Source organism: Myotis lucifugus, unplaced genomic scaffold (genome assembly GCF_000147115.1).
Source record: "Myotis lucifugus unplaced genomic scaffold, Myoluc2.0 scaffold_0, whole genome shotgun sequence".
NCBI classification, from domain to species: domain Eukaryota; kingdom Metazoa; phylum Chordata; class Mammalia; order Chiroptera; family Vespertilionidae; genus Myotis; species Myotis lucifugus.
In genome coordinates, this window is record NW_005871048.1 from 41,432,725 (window position 1) to 41,453,469 (window position 20,745).

The following is a 20,745-nucleotide window of genomic DNA, read 5'->3' on the forward strand; positions in this document are numbered from 1 at the left end:
CAAACAGAATTTTGGTTCATTTTATGAGTAAGGACTAAGCTGCTGCAATCTAAATTTTGATATCTTGTCTAGGGAAAATGCCAAACCCTTGGGAGACATTTCCTAGAACTGGGCTCTCACAGTGGTTTTGTGTCACTTTCCACCTCTGGATTGGCTGTCCCTGAATAAAAGCAGAGACTGTACTTGCTTCTTGTTACAGCCCTCCAGTGCCTTTGCAATGGCAGACTCTTTCTAACTTAATACAATAATTTACAACTGATGATATCTTTTATTAGTAAATGCTTCATATATAATACCAGCTACAAGTGCTGACTTCTGGCTACACTGTAGTAATTCAGAAAGCAAACAGAAGCAGGAGGAATTGCTTCCAAATCAGTAAATATTTAAAATAAAATGCTTTCTTTTAAAAGCTGCCTAGTATTTACCAAAAGAACAGGAAAGAGAAACCTTTGAGGAGGCATTACATTACATAAGTCTTTGTGTCAAATTAATTCTTCCGGATGACTAAACAGAAGTATAAATATGTATTTTTAAAGACAGCAAGAACCTTTGTAAATACACATTTATCACTCTGATTAGACAGAGAGAACCCAAAGCAATTTGTGACTAGTAAATTTTATGACATTGTTCCCCAAAAAAGCCATCACCATCTAATCATTGTCCTATGATTTTAAACAGGTTAAGAATAATAGCCGGTAGTAATAGGGTGCTTAGTATGCACCAGATCCTGTGCTATGAGGTAAGAACTATCCTTTCCTTCGTTTTACGCATGAGGAAATGAGGCTCCAGAAGGTTACGTGGTTTGTCTAGTCATAATGGTAATAAGTGAGGTAATGAAGGATGAATTCTAGAACCTACACCCTAAATTGATATACCGCCTACAGCTTTCATGGGCACTGGATTAGAGTTTTTAAAGTCAAACACATTTTGTTAATACTCCATAAATACTATCTTCTTCGCCTTCCCCAGATTAAGCACAAACAGTAACAGCCCACACTGTCCTACACCCACTCACCCTTTTCTACCTGCGTCCTCTTTCTCCGCAGGCTGAAACATCCACTCACTGTCTCCCTGTAACAGTCAGTAAATGGCCAGATAAGGCAGTCACCCTGATTCTCCGCTCACACAGCTGTGCTCACCTAAATGAACAAGTGTTCTGTTCAAGCTCGGGCAGACCCTCAAGCTCTCCCTCTGAGCTTTTCTATGCCTTCCTGAACTCGTCATTTCTCCTTTGGCCTCTAGTTGTAAAATTGGAAGCATGCTAGCATATTTTGTAATTGTTTTTTAATTCATTTCTTTCTCTTAGCTGCCTAATTAAATTATAAATCTGAGGTTGGGACTAGGGCTAAAATTCCTCTGTATTACCCATAACACTTAGTACAATCAATCTATTCAAAAGAAGTGCTCAATGAGAAAGGAATGAAAACCTGGGGCAAAGATAGGCCCCTAAATCAACCCTTTCATTGGCATGGCAGTGTTCTTTGATAGAAAAGCAGAATTAGCCCTAACTGGTTTAGCTCAATGGGTAGAGCGTCGGCCTGTGGACTGAAGAGTCCTGGGTTCGATTCCAGTCAAGGGCACATGTCCTTGCTTGTGGGCTCAATCCCCAGTAGGGAATGTTCAAGAGGCAGCCAATCAGTGATTCTCTCTCATCATTGATGTTTCTATCTCTCTCTCTCTCCCTCTTCCTTCCTCCCTGAAATCAATAAAAATATATTAAAAAAAGAAAGAAAAGAAAAGCAGAATTATTATACCAATCTGCCTCCCTGGGTTTGTTTGTGGTTGGAAGATCAAAGGTAGGTTTACCACACCTGAATCTGATGATTAGACACTTGCCATTCAGGCCTGGGTTCTTTAGGGTATGATCCTGGGCCCTCCTCTACATCTATATTCACCTGGAGGTGAGTTCATCTCATCCTATGGTTTTAGAGTCCATCTCTATGCTGAGGACTCCCATGTAAAGATCTCCAGCACTGGTCTGGGCTCCGGACTCTTACAGCTACCTGCCTCCTCAGCATCTCTACTTGGATGTCTCAAGCATCTCTAACTTATCAGATCCAAAAGGAATGCTTGATCCTCCTGCCCCATCCTCAAATCTGCTCTTTCCCCTGCCTTCCCAATCTCAGGAAGTAAAGCCATATCATGTCACCATCTTTGCCATCTCACCTTCTTGCACCCCTTACATGAAATCCATCAACATGTCTCTCAATTCCACCTCTAAAATAGAGCTCAACTCTGTTCACCCTCTTACCTTCACTACCACCATAAGCACCTAAGCCACCAGCATCTCTCACCTACGCTACTGATACACCCACCCAACTGGTCCCCTACATAGACTCTTGCCAACACTCCAAGCATTCTCTACTTAGTAGCCAGAGGGAATTTTTTTAATGAAATATTTGGTGATAGCACATTCTGCTTAAAGCTTTTCAATGGTTTTCTAATTACAGTAGGTCCTCGGGTTACAATGGAGATCTGTTCCTATGGCACAAAGTAACATGATTTTCGCCGTAAGTCGGAACCCACCTACATAAGCACCTACGTCACTCACATGGAGCACATGCACAGCAGTAATGAAGTGAAACAGCAAAAAAAAATTAAAAGAAAGATAACAATTCCTGACCTTTACTTGTGGTAAATAAATAATAAAAACAGCCGAAACCGGTTTGGCTCAGTGGATAGAGCGTCGGCCTGGGGACTGAAGGGTCCCAGGTTCGATTCCGGTCAAGGGCATGTACCTGGGTTGCGGGCACATCCCCAGTGGGAGATGTGCAGGAGGCAGCTGATCGATGTTTCTCTCTCATCGATGTTTCTAACTCTCTATCTCTCTCCCTTCCTCTCTGTAAAAAATCAATAAAATATAGGTATTTATTTAAAGCAGGTATTATTTCAAGCAATTTACATTTATCGCCTCGTTTATCACTTCATAAAATTCTAGGAGGTAGATGGTCAAGAATTCTTACCCCTGAACTCTAACCTGAAGTAGTTAAACCAGTGATGTGCAGAGCAAGCTGGCACCTGACTCACAAGAACCTACTGTGTGCATCTCTTCCTGATTCCATACTCAGCTGCATCCTGTGGTGGGATAACTTACACTACAGATGTGGGCAGATGCCACAAAGCAGGGCTTTTCCCTCCCCCAGAGAACCAGCTGTTAAACACTTACCTGCTATCAGGTACTACCACCTCAGCATCCATTTATTTGGCCAAGCGGCCTGCAAGGACCTTAAACTAACTAGTACGGGCACAAGCCCTACAGAGCAACTGAGGGTCACGAGCAAATGTAAGTCCTGCTATGACTTTCCCAGCAGCCCTTGTGATCAGCAGTCTCCCCTGCCTCCCAGCACCTATATGTCTTATGCACCCTTAGATAAGACCGCCATCGAGCTTACCAAAATTCCACTCTTGTGGATGGAACTTAACAATCCGGCCCTAGCCCAGGAACCTAAAGCACTCCTACCTAGGACCCTATTAAAACATGTGCCCCAGCCCTAGCCAGTTTGGCTCAGTGGATAGCGCGTCCACCAGCAGACTGAAAGGTCCCAAGTTCGAATCTGGTCAAGGGCACATGCCCAAATTGCAGGCTCGATCTCCGATTGGGGGCGTGTAAGATGCAGTCATTCAATGATTCTCTCTCATCATTGATGTTTCTCTCTCTCTCCTCTCCCTTCCTCTCTGAAATCAATATAAAAATTAAAACAAAAAAAAAACATGTGCCCCAGTTTCTTTCTCTCTGTCCGAGCTGCCTTGACCTCCCTAGGTGACCCCTGAAGGCATGCCATGTACTTCCTCCAGACCCGTGATTAACAAACTTCTCTATTTCATTTTCTCTTGTGGTCTGTTGTTGAACTGCAGTTCACCACCAGCACCCTGTGCTCCACTTCCCAAATGTTCATTTAACCACTGGGTTTGATCCACCTTCTATATGCTCTCCCTATATTTCTCCTTTGCAGGCCTATCACACATATACATTTATATGAATTTTGGTAATTATTTATAGCCCACCTCCCTGACTACACTGTAAACTCCCTGAGGACAGAGACAATGTCTATCATCTCAAAGATCTAGAGCTCAATGGGTATTTGTTAAATAAGAAACCAGTCTCTCCAGTCTTTCTATAATGGAAAAGCTGATGTTCTAGCTTAGAAATGCAACTCTACAGTTCAAAGAAGTGAACCCTAAAACAGCAGATGGAGAACAAATTGTGGCAAGTTTAATAGTTGGAAAAATACTTTAAACTTTTTAAAACATGTGGCAATCAATCCTGAAAAAAAATAACCTCTTCCGTTTCACCTGCAATGAAGATCAGCACCTCCAAGATCCTCAGCTGACACCTCTTCTCCAGTCGCTGCTTTAACCTACAACAGGGAGAAAAGTCAAAGGTGAGATTTGCCCATCCAAAATATACAAATGTTTTCCTAACACACAGCGCCTAACCTGACTGTACCTACCACTCTTTCTTCCATTGGGCTAAAGACATTTTGTTTTTTCATTCCACTTGCCTAGCAAACCAGTTTACAAATGAAAAATCAGAACCCAGAGTCACTAAGGAACTTGCCCACAGCCCCAGAGCGAGAGATGGAACTTGATTTGAACATTTCTGGCCTACGAGCCTGCTCTGTCCCCTCCTCAGGCTGCCTCCATCGCATGTTAAAGCCTTAGTGTCTGTGCCCTTGGCCGGCGCTCCCTGCTCCCTCTCACCCTCTGGTGAATCCCTGCTTACCCTTCAAGCCCCACCTGCTCTCTGTGCCTTTCCATGATCCACTCAGGCCTTTCACCATTAATGACACTGCATGTAATAATAGAGCAATGCTTGCTTATCCGTGGTCCAAGGGTATTCCACTTACACCTCCTACATGGCACTTGCCTGACTATATTTCTGTAATCTGCATGCGTCTCTGTCCTCTCCTCTATACTGTGAGTTCCTTGATGGTAGGAACTGTGATTTACTCATCTTTGAACACTCAATAAATACACTAAAATACTGCCTTTTCTTCACCTATGCTGAAAAACTCCAGTGACTATTACAAACTCTTAAAGGTATAATAACTTTAAAATGGGGAAAATATCTAAGATTACTCACATCTAAGATTCAGAAGAATGTGAGCAAAAAGAAAGAAACCTCAAGTAATAAATTAAGAATGACTTAATTATAGCCTGAGAAATTCTAAGCAAGAAAAGTCTTCAGTACTACATGCCAATCTGATCCCTCAGGAATTGCTTATTGATTCCTACTTCTTTAAGTTGATTGATTTGTTTCTTTTTCTTCAAATAGGAAAAGCTTTAATTAGAAAAATGAACACTAATCTAAAATACAGCACAGAAATAACTTATTATTCACTACATCAAAAGCTGTCTTAAATAAAAAATTCCACTGGGAAAGGTAATTAAAATTTTCACTTCCAATTATTCCACCCCCAGAACCAAATTTTTAGTTCTCCTCCCAAAGAAATTCAGTGTAAAATATAATTTGGTCCAAACAATAACTAATTATAAGAGGTATCTGGATATTTAAAGCTGTAAAAAGGAATAAACACTAACATACTATATTTATTTTCAGAGATATGACTAAAAATATAAGGATTTGTCACAAGTTAATATTTATTGAGCACCCACATCATGTTTGGTACTATGATAGGAGCAAAAATGATAAAAGTCAAAAATAAAATTAAAATAGCTCATTCTACTAAATTATAAGTTCAGAAGATAAACAAGACAGGAGAACAAAAAGCTCTTTCAAAAACTTGTCTTGTCACTATGCTTTTTTCAACCATTTTAAGCTACTGCAACTCAAGCCCATATTATGTGTGAAACCTACCATGCCTTTTCTCAATTTTCAGTGAAACAAGTGTCAAATTTAGAATTCTCAAGCAGGTGAGGATGCTGCTGCTTCTTTTTGTACTGTAAACAAGTGTTTCAATGGTGGACTCTTGAACAAGTATCAGTTCTGGGACAGACTGCAGACTTGCCTGGCTGCCAAGTTAAATCTGAATCCACTGGTAACTGCTGTTAGCATTATTCTAGTAGTATGCTGTTGCCTATATTTCCAAAAAGATATTTTCAAATTTTAGTCATATCTTTACTCTTTAATGAAAAATAAAGAAGGACTACTCATGAAAGTATGTACCCTTTAATATACAAAGGTAAATCTGGAGTGAATTTTCCTCTCATTAAACAATGATCGCTATCATGTAAAGCTAGAGAAATATTAAAGAATAATAAACACCACAGGCTTTTTGAATATGAAATGGCAGCTCCTCAGGCTGATCTGATCCTCAGTAAGTTATTAAAAATTAGCACAGTCATGTGGAAAATATACTGACTTCACAACAAAGCTTACGCTCCTTTTACCTTGCTTTTTAAAATAAATTTGTCTTAATATTCCAAAACCACAGGTGATTGATAAGACTTTTGAAGCAATAAACATACTTGAGATATAATTCACATACCATAAAGTTCAACATTAAAAGTATACAATTCAGTGTTTTTTAGTGTATTTACAAACTTGTGCAACCATTACTGCCACCAACTCCAGAATATTCATCACTCACCAAAAAAAAAAAACAAAACAAAAAAACCCCGTACTCATTAGCAGTCACTCCCCATTCCACCCTCCCGGTCCCTGGCAACTATTAATCTACTTTCTCTCTATGAACTTGACCACTCTAAATATTTCACAGAAGTGGAACTATACGAGATCTGTCCTGTTGTGTCTGGCATAAAGTTTTCAAGGTTCTTCCATGCTGTGGCATGTGTCAGAACTTCATTCCTTTTTATAGCTGAATAATACCCCATTTTATATAGATGGTGGTTTTATAATATGACATTCTTCTCTTTTTTTAAATTAAATCTTTATTGTTCAGATTACAGTTGTTCCTCTTTCCCCCCTCCCCATAGCTCCCCTCCAACCAGTTCCCACCCCACCTTCTGCCCTTACCCCTGCCATTGTCCTCATCCATAGGTGTATGATTTTTGTCCAGTCTCTTCCCGCACCCCCCACACCCCTTCCCCCCTGAGAATTGTCAGTCCACTCCCTTTCTATGTCCCTGATTCTATTATATTCACCAGTTTATTCTGTTCATCAAATTATTTATTTCTTAAAGAATACCTTTCAGCATTTCATATAATACTGGTTTGGTGGTGATGAACTCCTTTAGCTTTTTCTTATCTGTGAAGCTCTTTATCTGACTTTCAATTCTGAATGATAGCTTTGCTGGATAAAGTAATCTTTGTTGTAGGTTCTTGCTATTCATCATTTTGAATATTTCTTGCCACTCCCTTCTGGCCTACATAGTTTCTGTTGAGAAATCAGCTGACAGTCGTATGGGTACTCCCTTGTAGGTAACTAACTAACTAACTGTTTTTCTCTTGCTGCTTTTAAGATTCTCTTTTGCTCTTGGCATTTTAATTATGATGTGTCTTGGTGTGGTCCTCTTTGGATTCCTTTTGTGTGGGGTTCTCTGCGCTTCCTGGACTTGTAAGTCTATTTCTTTCACCAGGTAGGGGAAGTTTTCTGTCATTATTTCTTCAAATAGGTTTTCAATATCTTGCTCTCTCTCATCTTCTGGCACCCCTATAATTCGGATGTTGGTATGCTTGAAGTTGTCCCAGAGGCTCCTTACACTATCTTCATATTTTTGGATTCTTTTTTCTTTTTGTTTTTCCGGTTGGGCGTTTTTTGCTTCTTCGTATTTCAAATCTTTGACTTGATTCTTGCGATCCTCTAGTCTGCTGTTGGGTGTCTGTATAATATTTTTTATTTCAGTCAGTGTATGCTTAATTTCTAGTTGGTCCTTTTTCATATCCTCAAGGGTCTCACTAAATTTATTGGCGGTTTCTAGAAAATTCTTGAAAAACCTTATAACTGTGGTTTTGAACTCTATATCCAGTAGTTTGCTTTCCTCCATTTCTGTCATTTGTGACCTGTTTCTTTGTCTCTGTATTTTTTATGCTTCCCTGTGTTGGTAAAGTGGCTTTGTGTGCTAGGTGTCCTATAGGGCCCAGTGGCTCAGCCTCCCCAATTACCTGAGGTGGACACTCTTGGTGCACCCCTTTGTGGGCTTTGTGCACAGTCTTGTTGTAGTTAAGCCTTGATTGTTGTAGCTATCACTGGGAGGAATTGACCTCCAGGCCAATTGGCTGTGAGAATCAGCTGTGGTTATGGTGGGAGAACTTCTGTGCTGGAGACACCCTTCTGGGGCAAGACTTGCTTCAGTGGGGCTTTGGTGCTCACTGAGTCTGCCCCCTGAGTGTGTCCCTTATGGATCTGAGGAGTTGTAATCTGGATGGTCCACTCTGACCACTGGGTATACTGGCTCTTGGATCTCTAAGGAGGTGCTAATTTAGCCTCTTTCTGAGGCTACCCAGCAGGAGCTACGGAGAGATCTGCAGATTCCTTTTCTTTGTTTGGAGTTTGGAGGTGCCCAGATGAGGCCCAGCTGTGAAGCAATGCAAGCTGCTGTGGGGCTTTGGGCCTTCTTTTTGGATGTTCTGGGTCTCTCTGACCCAGCTGCAGTTAGTTAGGTAATTTTTGATTGCAAAGGGCCAGGTCATTCATATGCAAAAGCCTCTGCCACAGCTTGGGTGGGGCGGGGTCTCAGGGAATCAACAGGGCGGAGCAAACAGCTATGGCTGATCCTCAGCCCTGCCCTAAGAGGCCCCGGGTCTCACTGTTCCACGGTAATCACTGCAGGCGCCTCTGAGAGAAAGCCGCCCTCAAGTTCTGCCGGATGCCAGACAGTCCAGTTTCTCCCCGTATGAGTCCGGGTCCCCAGAGACTTGCCCGGAACTGGAGTTCAGAGCAGTCGGGAGCTTGTGTCTCCCTCCTGATTGAAAAAGACAGCCGCGTCCTCAGTTACCAGCCCTTTCTGCATGCGCCTCCGTACCTCTGCACTTTACTTCCACACCGCACCTCCTCTGAGTCTCAGTGTGCTTTTCTCTTTCCTTCTAGTTGTAGAATTTCCACTCGGCCAGCCTTCCTGTGGTTCTTGATGATGTCCGTTATGTCTTTTAGTTGTTTTTTTGAAGTGGTTGTGCGAGGCAGCAATTTCCGGTGTTTACCTATGCCACCATCTTGGTTTTCTAGTAGACATTCTTCTCTTTTAGGTATTTAATATTCTTGGATTTCACTTATATAATGGGACATTTTGTTGCTCGGTGTAGTAATTACCTGTCTCTCCACCTATCCTCTATCACTCTGAAGTCTACGGTCATGTCTGCCATCAACATGGAGTGATGACTGCATTACTGAAAATCGCTGAAACGGAGCTGCCCAAAGGGGAGGGGAGGAAGAGCCAGGATTATATAATCCAGTTCTCAGTGCTGCATCAGAGGCAGGCGACCAGTGAGGCTGCACAGGGTCCCATTCTCAGAAGGGCCCTGTGCTTGAAGTTTAATGCTTGGTGGCCACTCCACTGAATTCTAATTTATCTTTGAATTTATGTTCTGTAAGTAAAGTCTGAGATGACAATGGAGTGTGTGAGTTGGAGTTTGGGCTTCAGTTCTTGGACAGTCTGCCTCCCACCACCTCTCTGGGATGGGTTCTTAGCTCCCTGCTTTCCTGCTAACTGGAGCCTGGGCCCTGCCCCCTTCCTAATGATTGCTACATCTGTCTGAGTGAGGGCCTGGCCTGGCATGCACCCCCTAGTGCAGTGGTTCTCAACCTTCCTAATGCCGCGACCCTTTAATACAGTTCCTCATGTTGTGGTGACCCCCAACCATAAAATTATTTTCTTTGCTACTTCGTAACTGTAATTTTGCTACTGTTATGAATCGTAATGTAAATATCTGATATGCAGGATGTATTTAGGCGACCCCTGTGAAAGGGTCGTTCAACCCCCAAAGGGGTCGCAACCCACAGCTTGAGAACCGCTGCCCTAGTGTCTCAGGGTGGAGCACGGCAGCACCATCACTATCCTGGCTGGCAGTGCTGAATTATGTTACCAGCAGGTGACTGGGTGGGGGTCTGAGCTAAGGGCTAGTCTCTTGCCTACTCCCCATCTGGCATGGAGGTTGCCCACCCTTGGGGGTCATGTATGCACTGAGGGTTGGGATGGAAGAAGTGATAGCTGGAAGGGAAAAGATGAGAAGTTCTGGAGATGGATGGTGGTGATGGCTGCACAACAAAATGAATACAGTGGGGCCTTGACTTACGAGTTTAATTCGTTCCGTGACGGAGCTCGTAACTCAAATTACTCGTATGTCAAATCAAAAAGTGAACGAGTGAGACACGTGATGCTGGGCTGATGTTGTGGCGTTCACTGTGATGTTCGCTGCACCATCTAGTGGTGGGGTATCTGAAGCTGGCTTGTAACCCGAATTTTAGCTCGCAACTCAAAGCAAAAAATCGGCCAAGAGACGGCTCGTATATCGAAAAACTCGTTAGTCGGGACACTCGTAAGTCAAGGCCCCACTGTATACTTAATGCCATAGAACTGTATACTGAAAATGGTAGAAATGGAAAATGTTATACTATGTATATTTTACTTCAACCAATCAAAACTATGTTCTTACCAAGGGTGGTCCAGCCAAGAAAATGGTACCCTGCTTGCGTACAATGATGTTTTCATCAGCCATTGCAGGCACGTAAGCACCTCCTGCTGTACAGGAGCCCATGACCACCGCTATCTGGAACGCAAGCATATATGAAACTCATCAAGTACAGCCCAAACAGTGAATTATACTGTCTCTGGATCTATAGTCCCATAAATGTTGCAGTACTAGCTGGTCCCTGTACTTCATTTTAAAAGTGGAGTCCTCTACATCCAGCCAGGGTTGCTCAGTGGTTGAGTGTCAACCTAACAACAAGGAGATCAAGATTCTATTCCCGGTCAGGGCACATGCCCAAATTGGGGGCTCGATCCCCAGTAGGGGGCGTGCACGAGGCAGCCAATCAATGATTCTCTCTCATCACTGATGTTTCTCTCTCTCTCTCTCCCTCTCCCTTCCTCTCTGAAATCAATAAAAATATATTTAAAAAAATAAAAGTAGAGTCTTATAAACATTTGTAATAGTTTCTTTGTATCAAAGCATTTTGAAGGGCTTATGTCACACTTTTACAAAGTTTATGGATAATCTCCCTATCAAAGAATGGCCAGATAGACTATTAGCCTAAACTACCAATGGAGAACTCACGATCCACCCAAAAATTGGCAAAACTTTATGATAGAGTAATTTTTAAAACTAATAAATTCTCTACATAATTGCCACTTACCTCACAGGAAAACTGAAATAATGAGTGTTGTTAATACTGTGTGTTACCCCACATACGATACATTCTAAATATAAAACTAACGTTAGCATCACAGTTGAAAATCTTGTTCAAAAGAAAGTCAATTGTGTAGAAGCTGGATGATGCATACAGTCTGGTTCACAGCACTATTCTTTTGTATGTATTTAAATTTTTCCATAATACAAATATTCTTTCTTAGATATTAGTATGACACAATGAACAATAAATATGGTTTGGCAATTACCCCTAGATACAAATAAGTAATATCACAAAGAAAAATACGAAAAGTACGTAATAGATATTTTCTTTAATTATCCTATGTTGCTACCAATTCCAATATTCCACCAGTTTTCCTTATGGTCATACAATATCTGTTCTGAAGAAGAAAAAACCCCACTAGTATTAATCCAAAAATAGAAGGCAGCACAAGTCAACATTTTTCATCTAAATGGCTGGCACAAAAAGACATAATTCCCTATTTCATGTATGTTATTTAAAATGCCTGTAATATTTCTGTCACCATATTACAACAATGTTTATTTATTACTTATTGTTTTTACTTATCAATCACCCAGCAGTTTGTTTCCAAAATATCTATGGCTAGAAAAACTCATGCCTGTGAGTCTACAAAAAAAACATTCATTGTAGCAGTGTTCATAATAGTGAAAACATGCAAATAACCAACATGTCCATCAATACAATATGTTTTTATTTTTAAACTTGATTTTTATTTACTTATTTTTCCCATCACTATTATCACCTCTATGCCCTCTTCCATCTCCACCCACCCCTATTTCCCCCGCCATCACCACACTGTTGTGCATGTCCACAAGTTTTGGGGTTTTTTTGCTCAATCCCTCCACCTCCCACACACACACACACCCTCCTCCCCACCAGAGCTGCCTGCCTGCTCTCTCTGAGTCTATCTTTATTTGCTTGGTAGTTCAATTTGTTCATTAAATTCCACATGAGTGAAGTTATATGGTACTTATTTTTCTCTGACTGGCTTATTTCACTTAGCATAATGTTCTCCAGGTCCATCCATGCTTCAATGCAGTATTTTGAATGGGTAAATGAATTATCAATAAGTAAGTTCCTTTTTTGGGGGGGGGGGCGGGGGGAGTGTTCAGTATGTGTGTTTTTTGTTTATTTGTTTGTTTGTTTATTTATTTATTTTACTACAGGCCCAGTGGACAAAATCTGTGCATGGGTAGGGTCCCTAGGCCTGGCTGGTGATCAGGGCCAATCTGTGTGGTGACTGGCAGGGCAATCAGGGAGACCCTGCTGGCATCAGCCTTGGCTGGCCTAGGGACAGCCTGTGGGCTGGAGGCAGCTCCTCCATTGAGCGTCTGCCCCCTGGTGGTCAGTGCGCATCATAGTGACCAGTCATTCACTGTTCAGTTGATTTGCATATTAGGCTTTTATTATATAGGATTTATTTCAGAGAGGAAGGAAGAGGGAGAGAGAAAAACATCAATGATGAAAGAGAATCATTGATCGGCTACCTCCTGCACGCCTCCCACTGGGGGTTGAGCCTGCAACTGAGGTATGTGCCCTTGACTACGTGCCTTGACTGGAATCGAGCCCGGGACCCTTCAGTCCACAGGCTGATGCTCTATCCACTGAGCCAAACCAGCTAGGGCAATAAATAAATTCTTTAAAAATCTAAGGCAGCCGTAGCCGGTTTGGCTCAGTAGATAGAGTGTCGGCCTGCGGACTGAAGGGTCCCAGGTTCGATTCCGGTCAAGGGCACGTACCTTGGTTGCGGGCACATCCCCAGTGGGGGGTGTGCAGGAGGCAGCTGGTCGATGTTTCTCTCTCATTGATGTTTCTAACTCTCTATCCCTCTCCCTTTCTCTCTGTAAAAAATCAATAAAATATATTTTTTTAAAAAATCTAAGGCAATAATAAGAAAACGTTAACACTTCATATATCTGAATTGAGGATAGGTGAGTATTCCGTTCTATTATCCTTTGTACTTTGTACATGTCTGAAATATTTTATGGGCGTTTTCTTCAAGGTTCTATCAGGAGCAAGGGACACGATTTCACTTAGTCAGCCTGTTCTTTGTACTGGAACACCAGATTCCATTCAAACTATTTCATTACTAAAAAAAGTCAAGGAAGTAGAGAGCAGTTACAATGATGTAAGAATCTAAAAAGAGGACACTTTTCAAAAGTAAGTCACATAGATCTAAAGAGGCACAACAGGGTTCCATTAAAACAACCAGAGAACAAAAGGAGAGAAAAGAGCAGTACTGCCAGCAAGTATAGAGGTGGGTAGAGGAGACAAAGACAGAGGAATTAGTTTGCCAAATAATAATAATAGAAACAATAAAAACAATGAGGGAAATGAAACTGACTGCCATCATGCCATCTGGGGCTGAGAGAGGGGAGATCTACCAATTTAGTAGAAAAGTCTCACAAGTGAGTAGCTGACAAATTATTAGCACATCTACATTAGGGAATTGTACCATATTCCTAAGAGCACTTCAGATGCATTTTCTCCACAGTACCTCTGAAACCAAGGAAATCAACAATCTACTTCTCTGACACCAACTAATAATGGTCCCCAAACTCTGTAACCTTGTCCCCTTGAGTGTGTAATGGATCTGCTGATGTCCTTGTCCTATCAAATGTCAAGTGTCACTTCTGTGATCAAGTTATGAGATGCTATGTCTTCCATCTTGCTGGCATTCTCTCTCTTGTCCACTTGCTTGCTCCCTCTGCTGCAGCCAGCTGACACATGGGAAGATATTCTATGGAGAAGCCCATGTGGGAAGAAACCTAGAAAGGGCTCTGGCCAACAGCTGCCAAGAAACAATGAGGTCTGCAAAGAACTGAATCCTGCCATCAACCATGTGTGTGAGCTAGAGGTTGAATCCTTCCCAGTCAAGCCTAGAGGTCTGCAGTGGGTTGAATAGTGGCCCCCAAAAAGGTATATCCACACCCAAATCCCAGAACCTAGGAATGTGACTTTATTTGGAAAAAGAGTCTTTGCAGATATAATTAGGATCTTGAGATAAAATCATTCTGGATTACCCAAGTGGACCTGAAATCCAATCACAGGAGTCCTTATAAGACAGAGAAGAGAAGAAAACACACAGAAAAGAAAGCCATGTGAAGAACTTCTCTCTCTCTCTTTTTCAAGCTCCAAGGGCCCTTCCTTTGCCTCTGTAACTTGCTTCCTGAGCCCATGCAGTCCAGCTGGCTCACTTTTTCTACCTCTGTGACTTTATAAACTTTCTCTTGTATTGGGGGCTGGGGGTTGGGGAGAAAGATCTATGCAGAGATTGGATCATGCAACCTCAAGGCAAGGAAATGCCTCAAGCCACCAGAAACTTGAAGAGGCAAGGAACAGATTTTTCCGTAGAGCCGTTTAGGGAGGATGACCCTGCGGCCTCCTTGATTTCACACTTCCAGCCTACAGAACTTGAGAGAATAAATTTCTGTTATTTTTAAGCCACACACTTTGTGGTACTTTGTTACAGCAGCCCTAGGAAACTAGGGCTGCATTAGTTAATGCAAGGTTAGTAAAGCTATAGAAGTTATAATACCAGGTTAAATGGGCTAATTCCCCCTATAAAACAAAAGATCCCATTAAGATTTTCATACCAGATAATGGAAAAGCCATCTATGCAAAACTGAGCAAAACTGAATTTTCTATTTTGATAAATAAAGCATACAGATAGGTAAGGTTACTACATAACAATAAAATATCTCTATGTATAAAAACCCAGTGACCAAATGGCAGAACAACCGGAACGATCGGAAGGACTGGTTGCTCTGATGTGCACTGCAGTGGTCACCCAGCCCGATCGGGACCCCGATTGGCTCCCCTCAAGTGCCTGTGGCCCCTTTCCCCTGGCCAGCCCTGCCCCTGATTGCCCCCCAGCCACCCATCCCCGATCGGCCCACCCCCACCCCAATCGGGGGCGGACTTGGCCTGTCAACCTCCCACACCCTATCCCACCCCCCCCCCACCGCAGCCCAAATCGGCCCCCATCAGGGTGGGCCAGCCGGACCCCACCTGTGCATGAACTCATGTACTGGGCCTCTAGTATAATAAATAACATAATCTATTGATAGAAAATAAAAAAGAAGAGATATAATTGCAAGTGAAGACTAATTAGAATATTAATAAAAATACTACAAACTTAAGAAATCCAATAAAACCTAAACAAAGGAGTATCATCAGTATAATGAAGTATTTCAAACATGCAAAAAGATTACAGAATAATAAAATAAATATCCTTTCACCTAATACCAAGTCTTAATAATTCTTGACATTTGGCCAAATTTAATTAAGGTTCTTTTTTAAAGAAATAAAATATTTCATACATAATTAAAGCCTCTACCTGACCCCTTTTTCTTCCCTCCCACTTCAAAGGTACCACTGTTTCAAAGCCAAGTCTGTGTATTCAAAGCCAAGTATTCACATGTATGTGTTTAGACATAAATAATAGTATTATTTGATGTATTTAAGCTTTACACATATAGCAATTGGCTGTATATGTAGTCCACTATTTTTTATTAAAAATGTTTTTGAGACTTATGTTGATGCATGAAATTCTAGTTCATTCACTTTAACAGCTAAAATTTGTGTTATTAATCTTCTATTAATGATCATTTACATTGCTCTTCAACTTTTGCTATAACAAACAATGCTACAATAAACTTTCTTACACATGTCTCCTCATACATATACTAGTTTCTCCAGAGTATAGCTCTAAAAAAAATTACTCAGTGCCCATTCTTTTTAAAAACTTTATTACAATAATAGTATATTCCCATAATTAACAGGAGAATCTGACTGAAGGTAACCTTAAGATACTTTCTGTAGAAAAAGACTAAATTCTGAATTCACTAGTTTTAAGTCATCTCAGAGTGCCTAGTTAGCAGTCATTTAGAGCAAAAAGCAACACGTCTCATTAATGAGAAATTACCTGTGTGATATTTTTAGAAGACATAATTGCCTGGTTATAGAATATGCGGCCAAAGTGATTTCGATCTGGAAATATTTCTGCTTGTCGAGGTAAGTTTGCACCTCCTGAATCAACTGAAGAAAAGGGAAATGAAAGAAATAAGTACATCTCTATGAGCAAAATGTGCTCCACACAGGAACATTAATATCAATGACAGTATCATTTCTTAATCACATTCACAAATGTCTTTTTAAAATATTCTACAGCATCTTTCTCCAACCCCCCAATGCAGCCAAAAGGATTCACTGTTTTCCTCAAATCCATTAGGCTCTCCTACCCTGTGCCAAATTCCACTTGAAATGTGTAGTGTGCTCTCTCCTTTGAGGACCAGCTAAAGCCCCACAAACACTGTAAATGCTTAACCAGTTCAGCTAAGAAACTGTCTTTCCCTCTTTTTAACTAATACAAAAACCACCTAAAGAAGTTGTGACAATTTATCATATATTGCACCTTCTAGTACTGTTTTCACTGCAGATTAGAGTGGTGGATAAGAATATCAGCTGAGTTCAAAACAGCTTGGTAACTTCATAGCTTTGTGATCACAGGTGTACTTCCTACTCATTCTATGCCTCGGTTCCCTCACCTGTAAAATGAAGATAACAGTAACTATCCCTCGGAGTTCTTATTGGGATGGCATGAAATAATGTGTGAAATACTTAGTTCAACACATACTGTGAGTGCACATAGTAGAACCACAAAAAGTTAGTTAGCCCCATACCTATTAATCTTGCCTACAACTATAAAAAAGTATTTTATTATTATTTGATACATTATATCTTATTTCCAATCATTACAAGTGGGCTGAAGACAAGGACAACATAATACTCTTCACTGGACCCCCTAGAGCAGTGATGGCGAACCTATGACATGTGTGTCAGAGGTGACAAGCGAACTCATTTTTTTGGTTGATTTTTCTTTGTTAAATGGCATTTAAATATATAAAATAAATATCAAAAATATAAATCTTTGTTTTACTATGGTTGCAAATATTAAAAAATTTCTATATGTGACACGGCACCAGAGTTAAGTTAGGGTTTTTCAAAATGCTGACACGCCGAGCTCAAAAGGTTCGCCATCACTGCCCTAGAGTGTTTGGCAGAGCACCTGCAAGCAATAGGACCTCATTTGCTGTGTTATATATATACAAAGTATATACATCAGGCAAATTCTCCTTCCCAGAAAAAAAATATCCACATCAGTATCTGTTCAAATACTCACATAAATAAACAATATATCTTGGCATTTTACAACACTAAACCAATATCCAGAAAGTACCAATTTTATACTGCCTTGCTTTTATGTTCTTTTTGAAATATCCATAGATTTAAATGTATTTTAATTTTAAATATAAATGTACTTTCATTGAAAATTAAATTTCCTTACTAGATTTAATCGGGTGATCATTTCATAAGGCATATAAATGTTGAATCACTATGTTGTAGACCTAAAACTAATATATAATATTGTTTGTTGACTGTAATTGAAAAATAAAAATAAATTATAAAAAAATTAAAACTAAATTTCTTTAAATTTTATCTGCTCAAGTTATATACATACAAGGCCCTGGCTGGGTAGCTCAATTGGTTGAAGCATTGTCCTGATATGCCTTGTGGGTTCAATCCCCAATCAGGGAACATACAAGAATCAACCAATGAATGCATAAATAAGTAGCACCAAAAAAACAATGTTTCTCTCTCTCTCAAATCAATAAAATCTTTAAATAGTTTATTGATTTTTTTAAAGAGAGAAGAAGAGGGGGGGAGAGAGAGAGAAACATAGATGTGAGAGAGAAACAACGATTGGCTGCCTCCTGTACACCCCAAACCGGGGATCAAGCCTGCAATCCAGGCATGTGCCCTGACCATGAGTCGAACCAGCAACCTTATGGTGCACAGGACGACACCCAGCCAACTAAGCCACACTGGCCAGGATTAGAATCAATAATTTTTTTAAAAAAACTATATACATACTCAAGCATTTAACATAGTAATTCACACTCAAGAGATCAAAATATATTAGCTATTATTTTTTCATAGTTTGAACCCATTAGGGTTAGCAGAAAAACAAAATATACTAGTATAGAAGGAAAAGAAGCACACACATTAAGAGAAAAAATTGGCATAAGCCAAAATACTATCAGAGGTTATTCCTCAGTGATGTTATTATGGGTAGTTCTTATTTACATTTTCTCCCAGAGTTCCCAGCCAAAACATGCATTTCTTTTGTAATTGTGGGAGAAACCAATAGTTTTTTAAAACACTCATTGATAATGTCAAATAAACAGTAAAATATTTTACCAGCTAAAAATAGTTACTTGCCCAAGTAGATGCAGGGGAGCCTATTTTGCAGTGCAATTTCTTGTGCCCGTAAATGTTTTTTTACAGTCACTGGGTAGTAGGTACCACCTTTAACAGTAGCATCATTGGCAACAATCATGCATTCTACTCTGAAAGGCAGAAATTTCATTGGAAAGAGAATATGAGAGATTTATTTATTCACAATTAAAGGACAATTACAAAACATTCCAAGATACTCCTATGCCATCTTCAACTTCTACTACCTACGACCAATGACAGTCATTAGTAGACAATTTAAAGATATAAAAGCAAGCTTTAATCACAGTTCACATATTCATTTATATCATGGAAAATGATCACTTTTAACAAGAGTCATCAGCCCTAACCGGTTTGGGTCAGTGGATAGAGTGTCGCCCTGCGGACTCAAGGGTCCCAGGTTCGATTCCGGTCAAGGGCATGTACCTTGGTTGTGGGTATATCCCCAGTAGGGAGTGTGCAGGAGGCAGCTGATCGATGTTTCTCTCTCATCAGTGTTTCTAACTCTCTATCCCTCTCCCTTCCTCTCTGTAAAAAATCAATAAATATATTAAAAAAAAAAAAAACAAGAGTCATCAGTCTTATATTAGTAGTGAAAAACTAACAACCTAAGCAACATTTCATAATGGTTATTTGAATGAAAGGGTCCTAAAAAGATAATTATAATAATAACTGGAGGCCCAGTGCATGAATTCATGCATGGGTGGGTTCTGGCCCGCCCCAATCGGGGCCAATTGGGCAGAGCCAACCAGGGGGAGGGGCTGCGGGCGGTTGGTGGGCCGGCCCCGCTCCCTGGTCGAACTCTTGGTTGAATTCCCAATGGAACTCCCAGTCGAGGGGACAATTTGCATATTAGCCCCACCCACCCACCAAAAAATCCAAGTCTCAAGAGTGAGAAAATCCCTCATAATTAACCTTCAAATTTCCTTTTAGGAAAGTAATTTGCAGAAATAAAACTGACCCATCAATATTTATTTATTTTTCATGTTTTCAAAGGTCATGTTTTCAACATTACTGCCATATGCTTTTCTATAAAACTCAAAAGTTTAAAATATAACATTCATCTTACTTAAAGAAACAACAGATGCAATCTTTAAAACAGCATGTTTTTTGCCGAAGCCGGTTTGGCTCAGTGGATAGAGCGTCGGCCTGTGGACTGAGGGGTCCCGGGTTCGATTCCGGTCCTTCAAATTTCCTTTTAGGAAAGTAATTTGCAGAAATAAAACTGACCCATCAATATTTATTTATTTTTCATGTTTTCAAAGGTCATGTTTTCAACATTACTGCCATATGCTTTTCTATAAAACTCAAAAGTTTAAAATATAACATTCATCTTACTTAAAGAAACAACAGATGCAATCTTTAAAACAGCATGTTTTATAATAATAAAAGTGTAATATGCTAATTAGACCAGACGTCCTTCCGGACGACCTTCCAGACGAAACCGGGGCTGCAAGGGAAGCCCGGGTCCCGGGTGCCAGAGGGAAGCTGGTGCTAGCAGCGAGAGGAAGGAAGGCCTACTCTTGCACAAATTTTGTGCATCGGGCCTCTAGTGTATACTACAAAGAGTCACCTACAATACCCTTTCTCACCAAAACCAGTTTGTTGGGTACCTCAGCCCATTAATAACACAAGGACCTGGCTGGTGAACACAGATGGCAGGCTAAGGAAACTACTTAGAATCCAATTGCCTGAGGTCAAAGGTGAGCTTTGCCAGTGGCTTGGGCAAGTTATTTACTCTCTAAACACCAGTTTCCTTATTTGCAGAAAAGTTATGACAATAATAATACCCATTCTCACAGAGCTATGGTAAAGATTGAAACAACTCATCAGTGGGAAGTGTTTAGTGCTTGGCATGGTAACTTTGCAGAAAATGTGAGATTATACATAAACATATACAAATATATGTAACATCTAGCAACTAGATCACCTAAGTCCACAGTGGTTCTCAAATGCTAACATTTGAGAACACTGACTGCAGGGCCCCACCCCCAGATTAGATTTAGTACCTCTTGAGAAACCTGATAATCTACATTTCCTACAAAGTTCTTAGGTGATGCTGAGACCACACTTGGAGAGCTACTCCTCTAAACAGTGGATGTGAAGAGATCACCTGTGGAGCCTGGGAAACCACTGAATGGGGATTACAGAGTAAATAACTTGCCCAAGATCAAGCCACTGGCAAAGCTCTGCTTTGA

General features: G+C 40.6%; 1 protein-coding gene across 1 annotated transcript in view; it reads right to left on the reverse strand.

The window, feature by feature from the left end:
- Positions 1-20,745, reverse strand: part of MCCC2 (methylcrotonoyl-CoA carboxylase 2) — a 56,421-nt gene that overhangs the window by 23,414 nt on the left and 12,262 nt on the right. Inside the window, exons 5-8 of the mRNA XM_023752414.1 lie at positions 18,533-18,660; positions 16,176-16,288; positions 10,513-10,626; positions 4,294-4,358 (exon numbers count right to left, since the gene is read on the reverse strand). Coding sequence (XP_023608182.1) covers positions 4,294-4,358; positions 10,513-10,626; positions 16,176-16,288; positions 18,533-18,660 — 420 coding nt within the window. The remainder of the gene's footprint in view (positions 1-4,293; positions 4,359-10,512; positions 10,627-16,175; positions 16,289-18,532; positions 18,661-20,745) is intronic.